We start from the raw sequence: 25,953 nt of genomic DNA on the forward strand, positions 1-25,953 counted from the left end.
GAGGAGAGAGTTCCCAAGGAAGGAGAGAAGACCACAACCCAGCTCAGCTTCCAGCACCTCTCTAAAAGACCCCGAGAAGTCCACTGTGTCAACTCATCTTGTCTCCTGTATTTGAAGAAAAGCCTGCTAAATTAATTCTCAATGCCACCTGAAAAGAACTGTTCTAAAAGATCCTAGTGACCCGTCTATGTGTACTTGGAGGCCACTCTGTGTCAATTTTGGAACACAGCATATTTAGTCTGCTGTTTTCTTCAAGAATAAGCAAGTATTCAGCCTGACGGTTTTCTGTTTGCAACTGTGCTCTGAACAAAAATCCCTTTTATTTTTCCGGTTAACTGATATATGTGCGTGTATGTGGGACGAAGGTAAAAAGGAACTTTAAAATGTCAATCTGTGTGTTTATGCTTTACTTCAATACTGGTTAAGATCTGTTTTATAATAAACTGATAACTTTGTTGTTTATTATGGGAAAAATAGAGTACTTGATTGACAGCATCGGTAAGTGGGAAAAAAAATTTAATGTATGTTGTGACCCATGGAGAAATGGAACTAGAATAAAAAGTACACTCCTCCCACCTCGGTCATAACAGCACAGCTGCGACTTGGCCATCTACACCTCATCCAGACACGTCTTTTGTTTCTTCACTTGGCTTTGTACCACGAAACCTTTTGCCATTTAATCTCTCCTACCATCCACCCTATCACAGAACTCCCCTTTTGTTTTTCTTTCCCCTCCCTCTTTACACTTGCTTAAAACTTATTACATTTCTAACTTTTGCCAGTTCTGAGGAAAGGTCACAACCTGAAACGTTAATTCTGCAAAGATGCTGCCTGACCTGCTGAGTATTTCCAGCATTTTCTGCTTTTGTACCTCTGATGCCACACTCTCTTAAATACGCTATAAAAAAAAAATGACTGCATATAAAACTTGGAACCTTCCAGGTTTGTATGGAATTCTTGTATGGATACATTCATTGAGCTCTCAGGGAAGTCCCGTAAGGGATACATTTTTAAAAAAAATTTTCTTGCAAGTAAATCATTTGAGTCGGCAATTTTATACAACCAACTTTGAATCTAGCAAAGCAAGAGGAGCAATGACAAATGACAACCATCCAAGTGCACAAACACAGGAGTTGGTAAACTAAGAGCTGTAGACAGTGAGAGTAGATGACCCAGGACTTGTACTCTAGATCTTGCTACACTGGATTTTCTAACATGTAACTCCCATGATATTGCTACCCCTGAGTTTGCAATGAGCAAACTCTGGAAAAACTGCAAGAACTTTAAAATCCATGAGTTTATTCACAATTTTTAACAGCATTATGCATTGAAACTATATTAGACAAAAAAGCTATATAACAATAAACAGAAAGGCTTAAAAATGCAATCATGAGAAAAAGTATTTTTAGCAGCAAGTTTAAAAAAGTTATATTGAACACATACCAAGACTAGCATTGCCTTTTGCGATGGTAATGGTTTTCTCAAATCTTCTGGCTAAGGACATTTGTTTCTCGTCTTCCGTGGAGGATAAGCTGCACTCACCCAATGAAATTTCCTGTTCATCCTTAAAAGAGTAAAATAATTCTTAAAAACATAGAAAGACATGCAGTTCCAAAATAGTTTAAAAACTTTCCAGTACTGTTCTGGAAGGGGAAAGGTGGAGCACTCCAAAATCTTTTATGTAGTTGCATCCTGCTCCCACTCAAGGCATGTGCTACAATGTTTTGTAGCCCTGCAAGGTGCTGAAGAGCATACTGGCTTTCATTTGCCAGTATGAATATACCGAGATTGTATTAATTCCTCTGTTTGAACCTTAGAGAGGGAAAGCTTCCTGCCCAGCTGGTTGGCTTACCAATAGAATGTGTAGATTTCAGAGGTCTGGGGCAGCTATTTAAACAGAGGTGGAGGTGCTTCAGAAGCTTATTAATAAGGTTTATTTGCATTGTAGCCTCAGCTATTTATAATCTTATTAATGGCTTAGATAAAGGAACTAAGAGTAATGCACCATTACGACCGAGGCGGGAGGACTGCACTGTTTACTCTAGTTCCACTTTTCCACAGGTCACAACATATATTTAAGCATTTTTCTCACTTACCGATATGATCAATCATAGACTTTATTTTTATCCCAGCCAGGTTTCTTTAATAAGCAACAAAATTATCAGTTTATTATAAAACAAATCTTAACCAGTAATAAAGTAAAACATAAACACACAGATTGAAATAATAGTTCCCTTTTTACCTTAGCCCCTCACACTCACACACGCTCACCAGTTAACTGAAAAAAGGGATTTTTGTTTGGAGGTCTGTTACGGACAAAAAAAAACACTTGGGCTGAAGACTTGCTCATTCTTGAAGAACCAGCAGATGACATATGCTGTGTTCTAAAACTGGCATAGAGTGGCCTCCGAGTACATGTAGACGGGTCACTGGGATCTTTTAGAACAGTTCTTTTCAGGCAGCGTTGAGAATTAATTTAGAAGGCTTTTCTTCAAAGGCAGGAGACGAGATGAGTTGATACAGTGGACTTTTCAGGGTCTTTTAGAGGGGTGCTGGAAAGCTGAGCTGGGTTGTGGTCTTCTCTCCTTCCTTGGACGTTCTCCCCTCTACTTGGACGTTCACTCACTTTTTATACAGTTTAACCCTAACTCAAAACAATTCAAAACCGAAGTTGACAACAGGAGGTCAACCTTTTGACTTCCATCAAACTTGGCCTGTCACTTCTTTGTAAACAACTTCTCCAGGTGTTCAAAGTTCTTTGTTGTTTATTGAGCTGGAAGTCAGGTGGTTTCCTGGAAAGGCTCGTTTTCCTCACAAGTCCGCTTAATGCCCTTTTTAAAAAACATTTCCAGGGACTGTTTTTTCAAAGTCAAATGGCCTTCACATAACCCCCCTTGAAAACCCCAAAGTTTAACATTTCTCCAATCTTTCAAAAATGCATCCTCAAAAAATATACTTCACAAAACACAAAGGCACTTTCGTAACAGTACCCAGGTTTGCTGATAATACAAAGTGGGAATGTAAGCTGTGAGAAGGATACAAAGAAGCTCCAAAGGGATATAGACATGTTAAAGTGAGTGGGCAATAAGGTGGCAGATGGAGTATTACATGAGGAAATGTGGAGTTATTCACTTTGGTAGGAACAATAGAAAAACTGGCAAGAAATGTTTTAAGTGTTGGTGTTGAGACAGACCTGGGTGCCTTGGAAAGAAACATATAAAGTAAGCATGCAAGTACAGCAAGCAATTAGGAAGGCAAATGGCAGGTTGGCCTTTAATGCAAGGGGTTGGAGTAAAGAGTTAGGAAAACTTGCTACAATTGTACAGAGCTTTGGTGAGATCACACCTGAGTACTGTGCGTAGTTTGGTCTCCTTATCTAAGGAGGATACACCTGCCTTGGCGGTAGTGCAGCAAAGGTTCACTGGATTGATTCTGGGATGAGAGGGCTGTCCTATGATGAAAGGTTGAGCTGGATATGTACTTGAAGTGCCATAATCTACAAGACTACAGACCAAGAGCTGGAAAGTGGAATTAGGCTGGATAGTGCTTTTTCAGCCAGCACAGGCACAATGGCCCAAATGGCATCCTTCTGTGCTGTAAATTTTCTACATTTATAGTCGGCGTATACTCTCTGGAGTTTAGATGAATGAGAGGTGATCTCATTGAAATGTATCAGATTCTGAGTGTACTTGACAGGATAGATGCTGAGAGGCTGTTTCCTTTGGCTACAGTGTCTAGAATTAGGAGGCATATCTATAATAGTGAGATGAGGAAGAAGTTCTTCACTCAGAGGGTTATGAATCTTTAGAATTCACTACTCCAGAGGGCTGTGGATGCTCAGTCGTTGAGTATATTCAAGGCTGAGATATATATATTTTTGGACTCTAGGCATATCAAGGGATAAAGGGATTGGGTGCGAAAGTGAAATTGAGGCAAGATCAGCCATGATCGTATACAATGGCAGAACAGGCCCAAGCAGCCATATGGCCTAGTCCTGCTCATATTTCAATTGTCCTCATGGTTGGGCCTAAGCCACTGCTCTAAGGAACTCCAGCACGAATGTCCTGGAGCTGAGATGATTGGTCTCCAACAATCACAACAATCTTCCTTTGTGCTAGGTATGACTCCAGCCAGAGCAGAGTTTACCCCTGATTCCCACTGACTTCAATTTTACATGGGCTCCTTGATGCCAAACTCGGTCAAATGCTACCTTCATGTTCAGGGCAGTCAATCTCCCCTCACCTCTAGAACTTAGCTCTTTTGTCGACGTTTGGACCAAAGTGGACCCAAACTGGGCGTCAGTGAACAGGCTATTGGTGAGCAAGGACCGCTTTATAGAACTGTCGACAACACTTATTTTGTTGATGATTGATGATGAGTGGAAAGGTAATCTGCTGGATTGAATTAGTCCTGGTTTTTGAGGACAGGACGTACCTGGGCAATTTTCTGTTTTTGAGTGCCAGCTGTGGCTCAGTGGATAGTGCTCACGCCTCAGAGTCAAAAGGTTCAGGTTCAAGTCCCAGTCCAGGACTTGAGTATAAAATTCAAAGCCGACACTCCAGTGTAGTACTGAGGGTGTGCTGCACTGTCAGAGATGCTGTCTTTTGAATGAAACATTAAACTGAGGCTGCATCTGCCTGCACTGGTGAATGTAGAAGAATCCATGGTATTATTTCGAAGCAGAGCAGGGGAGTTATCCCCGGTGCCCTGGCCAATATTTATCCCTCAATCAATGTTAAAAAAATATCAACAGGCCATTATTGTAATATTCTGCTTATTGTTAGTCTAGTGCAGACTATCCGAAGAGTCAGATGGGTTAAAAGAAACGGGAGTTTTATTAAACACATCTTATTGCTATTGTTTACATCTTCCAAGCCTGTACATGAGGCATCCACACACGTGGTGTAACATCACTTCCTGTGATGACGTATACAGCATTGTTAGCATATTTAACACAGTAACAACTCAATGTTCAGTATACCACATTATACTGCATCTCCCCCCACCCACCACCCCACAGGTCTTTGACTTACATTTTTTACATAGCCAATCGCTGTGGCGATGTCACAAATCTACCGTAATGAGTAATCTTTTCCTTTGAAGGGGATTGTGGCTTCGCGTCCTCTGAGTGGTCTCTCTGACCCGGCTGTACAAGAGTGAACTTAGTCAATAACTTGGGTTCCTCATTTGGGTTTTCTTCTGGATTGGTGGATGAATGCAGCATCTCTGGTCCATTAGATTTTGGAGATAACAGATTTCCTTGGATAGGAGGCTGCCTCTGTATGGCCACCAATGTATATCTATCTTGTCTCACTATACCATACTCTGCCTGGACAAGGTAGGACTTTGGATGTGGTGTCAGCTCTACCACTCCTCCATACCAATTTTGGTCTCAGATCCAAACTGGCTCTCCTGATTGGATGTCTGGTAGGTTTCGTGCCTTATGACTTCTGTCGTGGTTCCACCTCTGATTGAAATGATCTCTATCCTCTCCTTCCCTCACTTTTCCAAGTCTTCAACTCTTACTTGTGGCATTAGTGTGTGTGAGAGTAGGTAGCTGGGTTCTTAGTCTTCTTCCCTTAGGAGTTTATATGACGCTAAGCCATTTTGGAGTGAGGTTGAATGATAGCTCAGAAGTGCAATTTTAAGTTCCTCGTTCTTCTTCCGCGATGTTTTTACTGTACGCACTCCTCTTTCAACTTCACCATTGGCTTGAGAGTGTCTTGGTGAGCTGGCGGTATGAACAAATCCATATGATACTGTGAACTCTTTGAAGTAAACTGCGGTCCATTGTCTGAAATTACAAGGTCAGGGATTCCATGTGTTGCGAATATCTCCTTCAACGATGTAATTACCTCTTCAAAAGAGTGCCCCTGCAGTTGCTTGACTTGTATCCATCTCGAGTAATAGTCTATTACAATCAAGAATATTTTACCTCTGTGTTCGAAAAGATTCATCCCAAGATCTTCCCATGCCACGTAAAATCTCTGTGGCTTCCAGGCCCGGCAGAGATGGGCTCACCCCTAGCTTTAAGCTGGTGGGCAGGAGGTGCACAGAAATCTTGATGGACAGAAATCTTGATGGAGATGACATCATTGGTTTTCTTGTCTCCTGACGATGAATAACACAAGTATTACACTACATCCAAAGTCCTTGCCACCAAACGGAATTTCTTTCCCTGCCTCGACATTTTGTGATGCCCAGATGTCCTTGGTACAATCTTTGTAGTATGACTAATCTCGGAATGACGAACATCTCATCATAGATGAGTAAATCATCAACTACACTGAAATGTCCTTTGTTAATAGTACTGTCTGACAACAGGATTAAGTGACATGCATGCTAGCCATCCTTTGATGCAGTACTTTCTGACTTAAGCACATTCTTCATCAGATTTCTGTGCACCTCCTGCCCACCGGCTTAAAGTTGGGGGTGAGCCCATCTCTGCCGGGCCTGGAAGCCACAGAGAAATTTGACGTGGCACAGGCCCTTAGTTAGCCTCGGGCGGGACTTCTGTCCCTCTGGGAGCAGTGGCCACTGCTGGGACTACATCCAGCTTCAGGAGGATCATGGAGGCAGCACCGAAAATGGTAAGTGGGGTTTTGGGCCTCACTGGGGACAATCAGCTGGGCCTGGGCGAGGGGAGTCGATCAGGAGAGCTGCACCAGCAGGGGTGACAGGAGATGCTGGGGTGGGGCTCTGTGGGGCACAAGGTGCCAGATCAGAAGGCAACCCCCTCCCCCCACCAGGTATTACTGGGTGGCCTTCACAGCTGATAAAGTGCTCATCCGCCACTGATAATATACCAGTGGCGGTGGGAGGACGGGCCCACCCTGGGGTGGGCGGGCCATTTGTCACCTCCCCCTACCTCTCGTAAAACTGCAGCCTGAGCGGCAAGACAATGGTAACAGCATCCCCTGCCTCCTACACAATTTTGCACTCCACCCCACCCCCACCTACAGCCCACTCCGTCGAGGGGTGGAAAATTCAGGCCTCTGATTTTGTTCAGTCTCTGATTTGTGTCTGGTAGAGGTGTGGTTGTTGTTGATGCAAAGGTTTCCACCTCTTCAGTAAGGGATACATCACCTTGTTCTGGTCTTGCCACTGGGATACAAGACAAAGAATCCACCACTATGATTTGTGGCTTTCCTGGAACATACTCTGTCTTTGCATCATACCTCACCATCCTCAGTCTGAATCTTTGTACTCATGCAGGCATCTTTGCTAACTCCTTTGCATTTAAGAGTTACCAAAGGTTTGTTGTCTGTCTCTATCTTGAAGTGAAGACCAATAATGTAGTCTGCAAACTTTTCACAAGCCCAGGTTGCCACTAATGTTTCTTTCTCTATCACTGCATATCTCTGTTTCGTCTGTCCGTGAACAGGATGTGTAGTAAACTGGCCTGCACTTTCCATCTGTCAGTAGTTGAAACAGTACAGCTCCCAGTCCTATAGAAAATGATTCTGCAGCAATGATAGTGGGTAGCTCTGGGTCATAGTGAGCTAATACATCATGTGATATCAGCATTTCTTTGATTTGTTGTGCTTCCTCCCAACACTAACATTAACAACTGACGTTTGGGCTCATTGACTACAGCTAGGCTGGGCAGTAACTTTCCAAATTGGTTTACCATTCCCAAAAATCTCTGCAGCTCAGTCACGTTCCGAGGAGCTGGAAACTCCTTGATTGTTCTCGTCTTCTGTGAATCAGCTCTTCTGCCAGATCCATCTACAATATGTCCAAGGAACTTGACAATTGGTTACGATAACTCACATTTGTTATTGAGTGTAAATGCTACTCTCTCTAATGCGTTGCAGTACTGCTCTCACTCTAGTTTCATGTTCTATCTGAATGGATCCATGGATCAGGACTTCATCCATGTGACATCCGACTCCATCTAGGCCTTCTAGGATGCTTGACTTTGCCCTCTGGAAGATTTCAGGTACTGATGTGATACCAAAGGGTAGCTTGTTGAAATAAAATCTTCCAAATGGTGTAATGAAGGTTGTGAGCAACTTAAGACTCTTCATCGAGGGGTAGTTGCCAAAAATCACGACTTGCATCAAGCTTTATGAAGATTGAACTCTTGTCCAGTTTACCTAAGCTCTCCTCTACAGGCAACATTGGATGGACTTCGAGTTCAACCGCTTTGTTCAGCTGTGTAAGATCAGCACAAATTTTAAGAGATCCATTTGTTTTTTGCACTGGGACCATACCTGAGAACTAGCTTGTAGGCTCTGTCACAGGTGAAATAACTCCTTGCTTCACCACAGAATCGATTTCTTTCTTTACCTTTGTAAAGAGTGGGTGAGGGACTTCTCTGGGTGCAAACAGGCACACTGGCTTCGCTTCTAGCTGTAGGGTTGGATGGAATGCTGTCTTCAGATTCCCTCATCCTGTGAATAGCTTTGGGAATTCAGCTCTAAAGTTTCTGGGATGACCTTCTCTGCTTTCTAGTTCCTCTACTCTGCAGGTTAAATGCAAGTCAGTGCAAGCTTTCTGCTCAAAAGTGAACAATTTTGATTCGGAATCACATATAATTTTTCTGTGATTTCTTTTTCCTGATATTGGAGGGTTGCCTGAAGTTCTCCTGACTTTAAGTTCTATACCTCCTGGCTCGTATAATTTCTTGCCTGATGGTTGAAGGATGTTCTTCTCCAACCATGGTTCGGCGTCAGAAAGAACCAAAACTGCTGCTCCCGTATCCAATTTAAAATGTGTCTTGTTTCTCTCTACAAGAATCTCTGTGCTCCAGTAATTCCCACTTGGTTCCTGGATCTCTCCTAGAAAAGGTATTTCAACATTGTGGATATCCTCCACTTCATGGATCTTCCACTTTTCAAAGATTTCCCTTTCTGTATGCTCTGTACCAGTTTTTTGCTATGGCACACCACCCGGAAGCGTCCATCCTGCTGCACAAATGGCATTTGGCCTCTTTGGTGGGACAGTTTTCCCACCTATGTCTCTTTCGGCCACACCTACTGCAGTTAACCTGGGTTGCTAGACACTCCTCCTGTCTCTTTTGCTTTTTAGTGCCAACTTTACCTTTCTTATGGCTAACAAACTCAACTGAGTTGGCTGCCCTGGCGGCAGGACTCTCCCTGTCACCTCGGATCGATTCTGTTTCCTGATCTGTTTGCTCAGTTGAATTTGTATTTGGTAAGGTTAAATCATCTCTTGACTGCAAGTGACCAGACAAGGCATCATCAAGCACTCTTACAACAATTCTATCCCTAACCAGCTTGTCCTTCAAGCTGCCATACTCACAATCTTCTGCAAGTTTGTATAAGTCGTTAATAAATGCATTAACACGTTCCCCTTGACGCTGAGTGCATTTGTTAAATTTAGCATGCTCCACGATGATTTTTTTTTCTCAAATTAAAATATGCATCGAATGCTTTGATTACATCATCATACGTGGCTTTCTCCTTGTCGATACTTTGCGTTACGAAAATATCATACGCACAGTCACACATCGCATACAACCGCGCACTGACCTGTTCACTGCTCGGTTTCATAGCTACACTCGATGCAGTGCGGTACCTGTCAAATCTTCGATATCACTTCGGCCATACCTCAGCTAGATTTAGGCCTGCGACTTTTTTTCTAAGCTTTCCAGTAAAGGTAGGGACTTTTACATCAGTCTTGTTTACTGTTGTCACCATATAGTATTTTGCTTACTGTTAGTCTAGTACAGGATATCTGACAGGTCAGATGGGTTAAGGGAAACGGGAGCTTTATTAAACATGTCGTACTGCTATAGTTTATATCTTCCAAACCTGTACACGAGGAACCCACATGTGGTGTTACATCACTTCCTGTGAAGTATATAACATGATTAGCATACTGAACCCAGTAACAACCCAATGACCAGTATACCACATTATACTACAATTATCACGTTGCTGTTTGTGAGGGTTTGCTGTGCGCAAAATTGGTTGCCGCATATCTTGCATTATAACAGTGACTACACTTCAGAAGTATTTCATCGGCTGCAAAGTGCTTTGAGATGTCTGGCAGTTGTGTAATTAACTATACAAATGCAAGTTTTCCTTTCTTTCTTTGTTGGTCGATGCCAGTGTTGTAGCTGTATTGGAAGAGCGTGGCTATTTCTGGAGCACAAGTCTTCAGCATTACAAAGAGGATGCTGTCGGGTCCCCTAGCCTGTATCCAGTGCACTCATCCATTTCTCGATATCTTGTGGAATTAATGGAGTTGGCTGAAGACAGGCTTCAGTGATCTGTGGGGATCTCAGGATGAGGCCAAGCACCATGTAAGCACCCCATTGGCCTATTCTATCACATTTTGTGTGGCAGCGTGCATGTCATATGCATGCTGCCCACATGTATCTGGGTTGCATACTATAATCATGAATAATGTCTTCAAAGGATATCCCTTGTCATCCAGTCGCCGCCCACTGATTTGTCATTGTGCTCAAATGCAAATGGCACAACAGACTGCTGTAGAATGAGGGATAATGACTGCCGTCAGGATACCAGGCACCGATCTGCAGGATACACTGAGTATGTTTGCACACAGGCTGGATGTTGAGGGAATGAAATTCCTTTCGATTGTGATACACCTCAGAGTGGACATATGGTGCAGAGTGGACATGCGCGCAGTCAGTGGCACCTGCACCATGGGGAACCCTGCAATCCTCACCAAGCCTGCTTCTCTTGGCAAGAAAGAATGAAATGTATTTGGCTCTCTTGGAATGCAGAGATTCAGTGACCTCGCTTATTCAACAGTGAATGGAAAATTTGGAGATGCCTCATATAATCGCCAGCTCCAACCTGGAAGTAGCCCAATGCATAAAAGTTAATAGCCATGGTCACCTTGACAGCTAGCGGCAATGCTGTGCTTGCCCTGTTGAGGATGCATTTATTGCTGCAGAATGTGACATATTTCAATGAGGACATTGTAATGTTTTGAAATTGCAATTGCATTGTACATTGTGTACTCGAGAGGCTGATATAGAACACACATGCTAGCAAGGTGAAACTAAAACAGGCAGAATAAAAGGAGAAGCCTTTGTGTTTATCTGCTGCAGCCTTTTGGTTTTGTGAAGGGGAGGTCGTGTCTCATTAACTTGATTGAATTTTTTGAGGAAGTGACGAAGATGATTGAAGGCAGTGGATGTTGTCTATATGGACTTCAGTAAAGCCTTTGACAAGGTCCCTCATGGCAGACTGGTACAAAAGGTGAAGTCACACGGGATCAGAGGTGAGCTGGCAAGATGGATACAGAACTGGCTCGGTCATAGAAGACAGAGGGTAGCAGTGGAAGGGTGCTTTTCTGAATGGAGGACTGTGACTAGTGATGTTCTGCAGGGATCAGTGCTGGGACCTTTGCTGTTTGCAGTATATATAAATGATTTGGAGGAAAATATAGCTGGTCTGATTAGTAAGTTTGCGGACGACACAAAGGTTGGTGGAGTTGCGGATAGTGATGAGGATCGTTAGAGGATACAGCAGGATATAGATCAGTTGGAGACTTGGGCAGAGAAATGGCAGATGGAGTTTAATCCGGACAAATGTGAGGTAATGCATTTTGGAAGGTCTAATGCAGGTGAGAAGTATACAGTAAATGGCAGAACCCTTAGGAGTATTGACAGGCAGAGAGATCTGGGCGTACAGGTCCACAGGTCACTGAAAGTGGCAACGCAGGTGGATAAGGTAGTCAAGAAGGCATACGACATGCTTGCCTTCATCAGTCTGGGCATAGAGTATAAAAATTGGCAAGTCATGCTGCAGCTGTACAGAACCTTAGTTAGGCCACACTTAGAATTTTGCGTGCAATTCTGGTCGCCACACTACCAGAAGGACGTGGAGGCTTTGGAGAGGGTACAGAACAGGTTTACCAGGATGTTGCCTGGTCTGGAGGGCATTAGCTATGAGGAGAGGTTGAATAAACTCGGATTGTTTTCACTGGAACGACGGAGGTGGAGGGGCGACATGATAGAGGTTTACAAAGTTATGCGTGGCATGGATAGATAGAAGCTTTTTCCCAGGGTGGAAGAGTCAGTTACTAGGGGATATAGGTTTAACGTGCGAGAGGCAAAGTTTAGAGGGGATGTGCGGGGCAACTTCTTTACACAGAGGATGGTGAATGCCTGGAACTTGCCGCCGGGGGAGATGGTGGAAGCAGGTACGATAGCGATGTTTAAGCGGCATCTTGACAAATACATGAATAGGATGGGAATAGAGGGATACGGTCCCTGGAAGTGCAGTAGGTTTTAGTTTAGGCAGGCATCAAGATCGGCGCAGGCTTGGAGGGCCAAATGGCAGTTCCTGTGCTGTACTGTTCTTTGTCTTTCTGTCTTTGCCTTATATCTTATACTAAACTTGGCTAAACCTCACTCCAGTCCCGAGGACATCACAGACATCCTTGGTCATAGAGTCATTATGATACAGAAGGAGGCCATTCATCCCTTTGAGATCATACCAGCTCTCTGTAGAGCAATTCAATCAGTTCCATTCCACCGCACTATCCCCGCAATCCTGCACATTTATTTCCCTCAAGCGCCCATTGAAATTCCTTTTAAAATCATTGATCTTCTCCACTTCCACCATCTTCTGTTACAATCTCAGAGAGATTAACGTGAAAAATACCAGATATGAACCCCCAGACCAATTTAACGAATTACACAAGGTTTTACTCCTCCATAAGCTTTGACTCTCAAAACAGATTCAAGTCTTCACAGCCTTTCACTGTACATCTTCAAATTGCAAGTGTTACCTCCCTCTCTCTCTCTTTTTCTAGCTACCACCATTAGGTGTCTTCTTTTACAGCTTGCCTTGATCCCCACCCTGATTGGTTCCTTCTTACAGCTTGACTGAAGCCACAACTGTTGATTCCTTCTCTTACACCCCGTTTTTCTCCAGAAAGTCTGTAAAATTTAACTGGACTTAGCATCTATAGTTTATTGTTCCACTCCAAAATGCAGAGACCATTAGTCTGAGTTCACAAAGCCACTTGGGCCTTTCCGTTAGCCCCTGGTGTCAACACCTGTCTGATTCATTTGCATGTCCTGAATTACCACTTCCTTGTTTCACGACCCAAAGTCTGGGAGGGTGAAACGTATTTTCCTTCACGTGCTTCTTCAGAAGACAGCCTTTGATTTGTATTATTTGTTGTCCTGGTAACCTTTCGCAGAATGCAGGTGAGGTCAGCTCACCTTCTGGACTCCATCTTGAACTTTAAAAAAAATCAAATTTTTAAGACATAACCATGTTACAAGGTCCAGCTTTCATAACATCTCCTAGGCAGTAAGTTCCAGGTCATTACCACTTGCTCTGTAAAAAAGTTCTTCCTCTCATTCCTCTTGCATCTCTTGCCCAAAACCTTAAATCTGTGGCCTTTAGCCTTTGCACAATCAGCAGAGGCATCTGACACAATGGACTGAATATTCCCAACCCTTTGGATATGGGCTGGGAGGTGGGAATAGCTGGTAATATGGTGGGGAAGGCGTTGGGATGGGAGCTGCTGCATTTTACCAGTGACAGGAGCTTCAGCTGCGTGGTTGCCCATTGGGCAGTCAATTGAATCACTTAAGTGCTCAATTAAGGGTCACTTCCCAGCCTTGCCACCATTTTGCCCAAGCGGGAGGGCCCACTGCTACGTTGGGAGACCACCAGGTAAATCCTGGCTGCCTCCCAGCGGGATCCCGCGGGGTGGGGGGGCTCACCTTTACGGCCACTCCATGGCCCACAGAGCGTGTCCCGGTGGCAATGGACACCCGCGCGACTACAACACAGCTGCTGCAATATGACAACCCCTCCCTCCGACAGAGGCCTGCTCCAGGGTTCTGCCGCCCACCAGAGCGGGGTTGGCTCCCGCTTTCGGCCGCTGTGGTGGAACTTAATCCTTGTCGGCAAAATTCAGCCCAATGCTCCTCGCTGAGGTTCAGCTCGGATAATTGTTCACTGAAAATCCTGGGCGTATATGGCCTTCTTTCCCCTCCTCCTACCTCTTCCAGCAACTTGTCCTGTTTAGTGTCATGTCTGCTCATTCTCCTTGTCGTGCTATAGGCCAAAGGGGATGCATACTACTGTATCCATGTCCAACAGCAAGTAATTTGTGCAGAATCCCTGAACTCAGGACAAATTCCTAAAGCATGTGCCATACCACCCGCTGTAGTATCTAGCAGCTTCAAACACTCTAGAAACTACCAAACGCTACTACAATTGTAATAACAGCCAGCTGAAAACAATCGGCAATTAACGTCAAAGTAGTTAATGACTCCTTTAAACAATGTTTGTGGGGTGTTCTTGTTGCTGCTGAGTTCAGTCTTGCGAGGTTAAGAGAGGGCATTAGCTGCAGTGTTGAGCTCGAAAAGGCCACTGCTGGCATCAAATCAGTGTTATTGGCCAAATGACTTCACAATATGCTTAATTTGCATACTTCTGGCAGCTGCTCCCTGTGCGCCAGCTTACGCCCTACTAAACTGTCATCGGCTGTGGCTAGCACCAGAAGGCGCACACAGGAGGTGCCACTTTGGAGGCAAAGCTTGCAGCATTCAAAAAGACCAAGCATCTGGCTATCTTCACTCTGTCCCCCTATCTCTCATCTTCAACTGCCAATCTTCACCCAAACTTACAAAGTTTAACACAGTTTTTGCACAATTTCTCCTCTCCGAGTTCAGCTCATGACAGCCACTTCAGTTCCTTCAGTTGAAACTCAACTCTTGGCACTCAACTCCCCTTCCTGATCCTCATATTAGCTGACTGACAACAATTTTGTCTACTTCAGAACCGTTCTTCCCACTTTCAAAATCACTATCAACCCCTCATCAAAAAACATACATAAACAATCTGTTCTGTCTAACTGGCACTCTATCTTTAAACTTGCTTTCCTCTCCAAGGTACTCAAATATCTTATCATCTATCAGGTCCGTGTCCATCTCTCTCAAATCTGGTTCCATCTCTCCAATTGGTATTTTTCCTTCTGACAGCACCAAGACAGTTCTAGCCAAAGTTCCAAATGACAGCCTCTATGATTGCGATGCATTCTCCCTTTTCATCCTTTGAACAGTATTCAACATAGCTGACCATGAATCCTATGACGCAGAAAGGACACTTGGCCCAGAGCTCAAAGTAGAAAGGTCACTCTGTCCTGATGCGGTGCATTTTTGGTTACTGAGTGAAGTAATGGTGGAGTTAGCAGAGGCTGTGGCCACAATATTCCAATCCCCCTTAGACATGGGACGAGTGCCAGAGGACTTGAGGATTGCAAGTGTTACATAGCCCTGTTCAGAGAAGGGAAGAAAGTAAAACCTGGCTATCACAGTGGTGGGATACCGAGACAAAATTAATTATCACTTGAAAATGTAGAGGTTTAAAAATGACATGATTTGTTAAAGCCAAAATGTGTTTTTTAGGCCAGCTTGATTGAGTTTTATGACAGAGAAGGTTAAGGAAAGCAGTGCGATTGATTAATGTGCATATGGACCTTCAAGACGTGTTTGATAAAGTAACACATCAATGGCTTATTAGCAAAATTAAAGTCCATGGATTGAAGGGATAGTGGCAGCAGTGATACAAAACTGACTAAGGGGCAAAAAGCAGAGAATAGTGGTGAATGGTGGTTTTTCAGACTGGAAACAGTATACAGTGGTGTCCTCCAGGGAGGTATTAGGACCACTGCTCTTCTTGATATATATTAATGACATGGACTTGGGACACAGGGCATACTTTCAAAGTTTGCAGATGACACTAAACTTGGAAATGTAGTAAACAGTGAGAAGTAATCAGACTTCAGGAAGACAAAGACTGATGAAACAGGCAGACAAATGACAGATGAAATTTATGCAGAGAAGTGCAAGCTGAAGCATTTTGGTAAGAAAAATGAGGAGACACAAAATGAACTAAATGGTACAATTTTAATGGGGATGCAGGAAGAGAGAGACCTGGCTGAGAAGGCTGTTAAAAAAATGAGATCCTTGGCTTTATCAAAACAGGCATAAACTACAAAAGCAAGAAGTTATGCTAAACCTTTGTAAATCACTGGTTAGGCCAAACTGGAAGAGTATTGTGTTCAGCTCTGGGCACCACATTTTAAGAAGGATGCCAAGGCCTTGGAGAGCTGAAGAGGAGATTTAATAGAATGGTGCCAGGGATCCTAGACTTCAGTTATGTGAAGAAACTTGAAAAGCTGGGGTTGTTCAGCTTGGAGCAGAGGTGGTTAAGGAGAGATTTCATTGTGGTGTTCTGTGATAGAGTAAATAAGAAGAAACTATTGCCTGGGCAGAAGGGTTGGTAACCAGAGGACAGAGATTAAGGTGAATGGAACTAATTGGAGAGCTCTTTCAAAAAGCCAGCACTGGCATGATTTTATGTATGGTCTCCTTCTGTGCAGTATCATTCTATGATTCTCCAATGCCTTTGTTTCATCTCCATCTGTACTAGACCAACCCTTATATTGGCTCTGTTCCAACTTATCAAAATGTAGCCAGTACAATTCTAGCAATGACATATCTTCCCTTCTCTCCCTACCCACCTCCCCCCTCCAAGAACTGAAAAATCAATATTTCACCTTTTCCCTTATTGAAATATGCATAGGTACTGGCCAGTTTTCACATACACATCCAGCTCGATTGCTCCACCACTTTGCTCAAACTATCAACTGCCTCTTGCTATCAGGTTGCTTGCCCAATATGAATCATAACTTCTTCCAGCTCAACATTGAGAAGACCAGAGCCACTGTTTTTGGCGAAGCTGCTCACTCCACTCCCTTGCTTCCCTTCGCCAGCCACAATCTGAGGCTGAACCACATCAAGCACAACCATCGGTGAAACCCTTCAAAGCATCTTTTTCAGATCCAGACACAATTACTCCAATGCTTTCCTACTGACCTCCCCTCCCATAAACTCCAACTTGTCCAAAACTCAGTCACACACATTCTGTCTCACATTTTGTCCCACTCATCCTTATTCTTTCAGATCAACAATGGTCCCCAGTTTCCAATTCCAATTTAACTCCAGCCTTCTGTGACCTCCCTTCATCAATGACACAACCTTGAGCTAGTTTGAGCCTCCACTCTGGAACGCCCTTCCTAAACCACTTATTTTGATAAAAAAAGGATTTATTCAACACCGTGAAATGTACAATATTTTCCGGAAGACAGCTGTGGCATTACACAAATTAAAAATGACAACCTACTGACGATTTTTTATTATAGTGGCAGTTTCATTTCACGTAATGCAGTTTCATTACCTTGTAAACCATTGATGGAATTGAAAGGTCTTCACTACAAGCGCTGCCATGCATGGCCACAGTGGAGACCTGAAGGATATCCTCTCCCTCGAAAGATAACTCCCTATCAAATGTATGTTCATCATCAAAGCCTGTTTCAGTTGCTTCTACCTAGAAATTAATACACAGAGATTAAATATCTTCTGCAAGCACACAGGAGAAAAAGTTGATTACTGAATTATATTTAAGTGTTTTACATTGCCAAAACAAGCTTTCAAATGTAGTTACGGTTCCCATAATTGATCAGAGAAATCACCGAGTTGCAAAGCAACACTATAGGGCACAGAAGATGCTCAGTGCTTATTTTGACTTGGTAGTGGTGCCTATTCTGATCAGACTCATAAACTAAAGCCTTTCCTGACTGGTGATGTATGTATTAGAAAAATTATAATTTTAACAACAAATTAAAAATTCCACATGTGAACCTGAGTGGACAAGCGAGTAAGCAGTTTTGTAGGAACGTAGGAACAGGAGTAGGCCATACAGCCCATTGAACCTGCTCCACCATTCAGTATGATCATGGCTGATCATCCACTTCAATACCTTTTTCCCACACTATCCCCATTTCCTTTTGACATTAATATTTAGAAATCTGTCAATCTTTGCTTTAAACTTACCTCTGGGTAAGAGAATTCCAAAGATTCACAACCCTCTGATGAAAGACATTTCTCATCATCTCAGTCCTAAGTGGCTTCCCCCTTATTTTGAAATTGTGTCCCCTGGAGCTAGACTCCCCACCATCTTACCTGCATCTACTCTGTCTATCCCTTTAAGTATTTTGCAGGTTTCAATGAGATCAACTCTCATTCTTCGAAACTCTAGAGAATACAAACCCAGTTTCCCCAATCTCACTTCATAATACAGTCCCGCCATCCCAGGAACAAGTCTGGTGAATCTCTGTTGCACTCCCTCTATGGCAATAATATCCTGCCGAAGGTAAGGGGATCAAAACTGCACACAGGTGAGGACTAACCAAGGTTCTATACAATTGAAACAAGACTTCTCTACTCCTGCACTCAAATCCTCTTGAGATAAAGGCTAACATACCATTAGCCTTCCTAATTGTTTGCTGCACCTGTATGCTAGCTTTCAGTGACTTATTGACAAGGACACCCAGGTCCCTTTGTACATCTACACTTTCTAATCTCTTACCATTTAAGAAATACTCTGCACATCTATTCCTCCTACCAAAGTGGATAACCTCACATTTTTCCACATTATATTCCATCTGCCACTTCCTTGCCCACTCACTAAGTCTGCCCAAATACCCTTGAGGCCGCTTTGAATCTTCCTCACAACACACATTCCCACCTAGTTTTGTGTCATCCACAAACTTAGAAATATTATATTTGGTCCCCACATCCAAATCATTGATATGTATTGTGAACAGCTGGGGCCCAAGTACTGATCCGCGCAGTACCCCACTAGTCACAGCCTGCCAACGCAAGAATGACCCGTTTATTCCTACTTTCTGTTTTCTGCCTGTTAACCAATCCTTAATCCACGCCAGTATATTACCTCCTATCCCATGTGCTTTAATTTTGTTAACTGGCCTCCTTCATCAAAAGCTTCTGAAAATCCTGTATACCACGCCCAGTGACACCCCTTTATCAATTCTGTTAGTAACATCCTCAAAAAACTCCAACAGGTTCATCAAACATGATTTCCCATTCATAAATCCATGTTGACTATGCCCAATCAGATCATTATTATCCAAGTGTCCATTTATCACATCCTTTAGAATAGATTCTAACATTTTCCCTACTACTGATGTAAGGCAAAAGGTCTGTAGTTCCCTGCTTTCTTTCTGCCTCCCTTCGTAAAAAGTGAGGTGATATTTGCTGTGTTCCAATCTCCACGAACCATTCCAGAATCTATCGAATTTTGGAAGATGATCACCAATGCATCCACTATCTCCATAGCTACCTCTTTCAGCATTCAGAAGTAGAATATCAGGTCCCAGGGACATATCAGCCTTTAGTCCCATTTATTTCTCCAATATAACCTTCTGACTAATACTAATTTCCTTCAATTCCTCATTCTCCCTAATCCCTTGGATCTCTAATTCTGGGAGATTTCTTGTATCTTCCTCAATGGCTTCCCTGCCATTTCTCTGTTCCCCGTTTTAAATTCTCCTGACTCTGCCTGTAATGGACCCACATTTGTCTTAGCCAAACGTTTCCTTTTTACATACCTATAGAAGCTATTACAGTCCATTTTTATGTTTTTTGCTAGTTTACATGCATATTCTATTCTCCCTTTAACAGTTTCTTGGTCCTTCTTTGCTGTATTCTAAAATCTTCCTAATCCTCAGGTTTACTACTATTTCTGTCAACATTTAATCTTATACAATCCTTCCTTTGTTATCCATGGTTGACTGCCTTTATTTTGGGGTTTTTATGTCTTGAAGGAATGCATAGTTGTAAACTATGTAATAATTATTTAAAGACTATCCATTGCCTATGTACTGTCATACCTTTTATTGTGTTTTCCCAATCCATTTCAGCCAATTTGTCCCTCATACCTTCATAATTTCCGTTGTTCAAATTTAACACCCTGGCTTCAGAATGAACTACCTCACTTTCAAACATCATGTAAAATTCTATCATATTATAGTCACTCATCCCTAAAGGTTCTTTTACAACAAGATTATTAATTAATCCTTTCTCATTACATAATACTAGATCTAAAATAGCCTGTTCTCTAGTCGGTTCCTCAACATAGTGCTCCAGAAATCCATTCCTAACATACCCATGATTACTGTATTACCCATGCTACATGCTTCTCTAATCTCCTGACTAATACCATGCCCCACTCTACCACTACTGTTTGGTAGCCTATAAACAACTCCTACCAATGTTTATACATGGCCCTGTCTGGTTTCCTTTCTCTCCTTGTCCAAAATCAGGGGAAAATTGTTAATTGCCAATTTCTCCATCTTTTCAAAAGCTTGTTCTATCTTGATGAATGGTCGCATTTTCAAGCACACACCTCAAAAATTCAGCTGATGGACAGCAATGTTCCCTCTAATTTCTCTTTGTTGTGCATGGTCTGTTTTGTTGGACTGTGTGGTCCTTTTGAGATAGCTTTATAGTTACAGCAATAAAAACAAGAAATGCTGGAACCACTCAGCAGGTCTGGCAGCATCTGTGGAAAGAGAAGCAGAGTTAACGTTTCGGGTCAGTGACCCTTCATCGGTTCCGATGAAAGGTCACTGACCCGAAACATTAACTCTGCTTCTCTTTCCACAGATGCTGCCAGACCTGCTGAGTGGTTCCAGCATTTCTTGTTTTTATTTCAGATTGCCAGCATCCGCAGTATTTTGCTTTTATTATAGTTACAGCAGTTGTTGCGACACAACATGGCAGTTTAAAAGAAAATGCAACATAGGAAATGTCGGGACAAGAGTGGGCTATTCAGTCCCTGGAGGCTGTTCCACCATTCAATTAGATCATGGCTGATCTGCACCTCAACTCCATTTACCGACCATTGATCCATATCCCATATTACCCTTACTTAATAAAACTCCTGTCAATCTCAATCTTTAAAATTTCAATTGCCCCAGCATCTGCAGCCTTTTGGGGAGAGAATTCCACACTCCCACTTGCGTGAAAAAGTGTTTCATGATATTACTTCTGGTTGACCTAGCTCCAGTTTTAAGATTGTGCTCCCTTGTTCTGGATTCCCCCACCACAAGACATAGCTTCTCGGTCCTTACTTCATATTGACAATATTAGCTTTGGAGAGGGTACAGTGAGGGTTTACCAGAGGCTTAAAGGGTTAAATTATGAAGTCAGGTTGCATAAAACTGGTTGTATTCCCTTCATTTAAATTTTTTTGAGGGGTGATTTAATTGAGGTGTTTAATAATGATAAAAGAATTCAATTGAGTAGATGTGGAGGCCTAGAAATTTGGTTGTGCTACTTGGGTGCTAAACAGCCTCCTAATCTCCCAACATGGCATGCAAGAAGCAAGCACACATTTCCTTTCCAGGCGGAAATACATCACTTGTTATATCCAATAAGGCAGGTCATGAGCAGCAAGTGCATACATTGGAAAGGCAGAATAATTTATTCAAATTTGGATCCTGCATGTCTTGCAGGACTGATTTTTATTTTTTGAATGTCCCAGCCCTTCACTTTCCAAGTGCTGAAATTGCACACAAGATGATGCTACCTGGCATAAAGGCCTCAATACTTAGCTGAATGTGGAACTGAGAGGAGCAGGAATGTTCTCTCAACCCCATGCTCAAAGAATGTTCCCCACAGAACACTAGTGATCCCTCAGACCCAACCACCAATGGCCCCCCAAACTCCACAAGCATGGACCACTCCCGCACACCAAAACCCCGGCTGCTTATCTGGATGATTCGCTGTCAGCAATGTGAGGTTTGATGGGCCTCACCAACCAGACTCAGGACTGAAACCTGTGTCCCACACACATCCAAAAATGGGCGTAGCCATATTTCCAGGCCACAGATGCTACTTCCTCTGGTGGAGGAATCCAGAGCAAGAGTGCACAATTTTAAAACTAGTGTTTGGCTGTTCAGGAGTGAAATCAGGCACATTTCACACAAAGGATAGTCAAATGTGGAACTCTCTCTCATTAAAGACTATGGAAACTGGGTCAACTGAAATGTTTAAGACTGAGATTTCAAAAGGAAACTGGATCGGCAATTGAGTGAAATAAACTTGCAAGACTTAGGGGAATAGAGCAGGAAGTGGAACTGACTGGATTGCTCTCGAGAGCCGGCATGGACTCGAGGGACTGATAGAATCAAAATGGCACAGAAGGAGGCTAAGACAACAGACGCAGACATGAGGCAAGGAAAACCCTTCAGTGGTACAAAGCTTTGGGAACCACAGGTCTAAAGTCACTTGTTCCTCACAAGTCTACTACATTTACTATAAGTCATGTCTAAAATTACTCATGCACTGTATCAAAATAATATTTTTTGAAATGAATCAAGTTAATTTTCACTGAAAGTATTGATTCATTCAGCTTCGACTGTCTTCCTGGGGAGTCTGTTCCAATAGATTGACCACTTACTCATTGAAATATTACTTCTACAGATTAATTTTGCATTTTCCCCCTTCAAGTGCAGGCCGTCTCCTCTGTTCCTACTGTTCTGGACAGGGTGAAAGAGCTGGTCATGGTCTGCATTATCTAGTTCCTTTAGAATCCTAAAAATAGCTATCAAATCACTACTCAACCTTCTCTTTTCCAGTAAGAATATGCCAATTTACATAATCGCTCCTCATAATTGAATCTATCCATCCTTTCAATCATTCTGGTTGGTCTCTTCTGTATGCTTTTAATAGCAGCCATATCTTTTTTGTCCTATGGGGACCAAAACTGCACATAGTATTCTAAGTACAGTGGCACCAACTGTCAGGATGACAATATTGATCCTTTAACACATCCCAACAACTGATTTGCTTTACTCACTGCCATTGTTGCAGTAGCTCCAATTACCACTCAGGGTCCCCAAATCTCTTTCATTTTCCATGCATATTATTTTCTTCCCATTTATGTAATAGTCCCTACCTGGCTTTGCTGTCCCCATGTGAAGCACTTTGCATTGCTCTACAATGAATTTCAGATGCCACCTATCTACCCAATCCCCAAGAATACTCAAATCCTACTGTAGCCCATACTGTTCTGTTTTGGAGTCAACCACCTTCATTAGCTTTGTCATAGTGCTTGTGACTCCCAGCTCCAGATCATTTATGGTTGAGGCAGGTAATCAGTAGCCTCCACGCTGCTATCACTAATGTTTGCTGCCATTGCTTAATTCTCTCCTTCCCTTCGAGGAGCTCATCCTTAACTCAGAAACGTTTGATTATTTTGCTCGTGGGGTGGCAATTATCAGTTCAAGCTTAACTCATACTTTGCACAGGCTGGACCAAGCATAAAACACAACAGTGATTTATGATGCCAGTAGACCAGAAAAGAACAGATAAAGATGCCCAAAGGTATGCAGTTCAGAAAGAAAATGTAACTAACCAGTGCTAACTCTGCATGAAAGACAGCAGCATCGGCTGCCTCCTCCTCCTGTTCACCGTCACAAGGCTGACTCAAGTAGAGTAAAGATTCTTCTTTAGTAGGCACATTCCCCTCCTCTGGAGGAAACTGCTGAGAAAGTGGAGTTTTCAGTGTACTACAAGCAGCAGACATGCAAAATGGATATACATGAAACACTATAGTTACTTGGAAGACTCCATGTTCGTTTGAAAGAGGCAATTTTTAATCTATTTTATAAGATTGCCCAAGTTCTCATAGCATTTGCAGTGACATAGTTTTCACAAATCATTGAGAAAACAGGCAACATCCCTTTCATAAAATTCCGATTTGTGGAGCAGAATTGCAAACTGAATAGACCTGAACGGTAGAGTTGAAACTACGGATACGCTTCCCAAAAATAAGTAGAACCATTGAACTTCAGGCCCAACAATTATACGTGCAGACAAGGAACAATGCTGTTTCTCATCACAGTTTATGCTGTATTTCTATTGTTTAAAAACAACTGCACAAGAAGTAAGGAAACTATGGCAAAGCATCCAAAAATTGTTATAGTAGTTACATGAAGACTAAATGCACTTCAGAGCTTAAATACAAGCTGGTTTTTAAAAAGCAATTTTTTTTAAAGATAGTGCTAGTAAAAACAGGTGTTCCAACTAGCTACGTAACTGAAGTACAAGTACGCCCATTCTGCAGTGTTTGTTCAGACGCCTCATGTATAAACACAAGCAGTACAACAAATTGCTCGGTCATACTTCAGCCCAATTATTTCAAGCACATAATTCAAGTCAAAGAAAAATCCATAATAACTTATCGGCCCCATCAATCCTAGCCCTACTGCGATTTTTCCTCTGCTCTTTAGAGCGCTCAACTAAAATGTCACATTCAAAAGTCATAATAGCAAACCTCATTTGAATTTGCCCAGACATGAGCTTTACAAGGCCAGTCTTTCAGAATAAAATCAATACTATATCAGATTGATTACTTTAGGTTTCAAAATCATAGCGGAGCTGAAATACTCAGTTTTTGAAATTTAAAAGCTAGAGTAAGCTCCTCAATATATAGTGGTAAATGCAGGTTCCAGCAATACCCTCCCAGTGGCTAATCAGGTAGCTATCGTTATCAAAATGGCATCATGTTAAATGGCACAACAATATCAGAGCATAGTCATGACAATGAAGAGAAGTGTCACCTTGTACTAGATTTGCACTTGATTGACATATATCTTAAACATGGTTGAAATGTTCAGTTTAGTTGAATGGGATAAGAAGGAGGGATTTCTGTCTAATCTAGAATTACATCGAAGAACATAAACTCTATTTCTTGGGGCAATCATTGGGTCATGTATCCTATGTCCTAGTCCAATCCATTTTGCAATCAATATAAGCATACTTGAACAAAAGATTACACAAAATCAATACAAAAATATATCCTGATCTGTAGTTTTCTTCCAAAAAGCATTTTTTTAAAGTAGCATGCACATCAGGGGTGTCAAATGTATGGCCTGGAGAACAGTTTCATCCGGTCCCCCGTGTGCTGTACTTTAAGTTGCTGTGTCCTGAAATGGAACATGAATCTTGCACACTGCTTCTAACAGCCTGGAGGAACTGCACATTTCTATCCCACTGTGCCCAAATAAGTTTTGGTTAATGTCATATCAAATTACAGAATTTCGGATCAGTCCCACCACTTAAAATCTTTAAAAAAAAACTTACTGGCAAAGGCTTGGCTACCCCAATTCTAACTTGGCCTCCTGATGCACCTTTCAGTGCCTGAACAGCTTCCTCAAGAGTAGCATTCTCCAAGTTGATGCTGTTGACAAACATGAGTCGGTCTCCTGGAAGAAGTCGACCATCTTGTTCTGCCACACCACTGGGCACTAATGAGCGAATCACTATAACTGTTCGTATTGGGTCAACCGGATCCTGTGGTTACAAGTGCAAAAATGTTAACAATTTAAAGCTGAAAATACAAAAACAATATAATGACTTCTTTTTAAACTACTGCGGATCTAATTTAAAAGCAAATAAGCATAAATTCTAAGTATGCTCTGAAAACAAACATATGATTAAAACAAACAACTTAAGACACGGACAGTTCTATCATACAGCATATTAGAGACAGACCAGAATTACATACCTGATAATCCAGAATGCTGAACCCAAGGCCTGAACTACCCTTCTCTAGTTCGATGTTTTGGATTTCAGCCTCCCACATCGCCAGATGAGATCCTTGTGCCTCCACGCCATTCTGCGTACTTTCTATCTCAACCACAGCAGCATCATCTGTCTCAGATGTTGCAGGAATATCATTTAGATTGACGTACCTCTGGAAAAGCCACATTTTTTTACAAAAAGGTTTTCATTAAAAAGTATACAGTTATTCCTAAATTTAAACAACAAAACCTAAAGCAAGAAAGGTGATTTGGTCCATCAGATCAATTATAAATGGAATTCCTAACCTTAACATACCCCTATGTGGAAACTATTTCACTTGTACATTAACCACCATGGAACAAAATTACTAACACATGGTAAAGCATAGGTTAAGTAGGAGCAGTCAGTATGGATTTGTATATGGCAGATTGGGCTTTACTAATTTAATTGTGTTTTCTGAAGGGATTACAAAGGGGGCAATTTTAACCCCCAAACACAAGCCTGTTTGGGTCAGGTGGGAGGTA

General features: G+C 42.3%; 1 protein-coding gene across 14 annotated transcripts in view; it reads right to left on the reverse strand.

Moving 5' to 3' along the window:
- The window catches only part of LOC137369472 (multiple PDZ domain protein), a 419,370-nt gene that overhangs the window by 212,597 nt on the left and 180,820 nt on the right, over positions 1–25,953 (reverse strand). For 12 of the 14 annotated variants that reach the window (XM_068030738.1, XM_068030729.1, XM_068030739.1 and 9 more), the window contains exons 17-21: positions 25,413–25,601; positions 24,989–25,198; positions 23,259–23,387; positions 17,214–17,363; positions 1,444–1,564 (exon numbers count right to left, since the gene is read on the reverse strand). In XM_068030738.1, the coding sequence (XP_067886839.1) occupies positions 1,444–1,564; positions 17,214–17,363; positions 23,259–23,387; positions 24,989–25,198; positions 25,413–25,601 (799 nt within the window). The remainder of the gene's footprint in view (positions 1–1,443; positions 1,565–17,213; positions 17,364–23,258; positions 23,388–24,988; positions 25,199–25,412; positions 25,602–25,953) is intronic. The other 2 variants (XM_068030740.1, XM_068030727.1) reach the window with 1 other exon arrangement.

This window comes from Heterodontus francisci, chromosome 4, assembly GCF_036365525.1.
Source record: "Heterodontus francisci isolate sHetFra1 chromosome 4, sHetFra1.hap1, whole genome shotgun sequence".
NCBI classification, from domain to species: Eukaryota; Metazoa; Chordata; class Chondrichthyes; order Heterodontiformes; family Heterodontidae; genus Heterodontus; species Heterodontus francisci.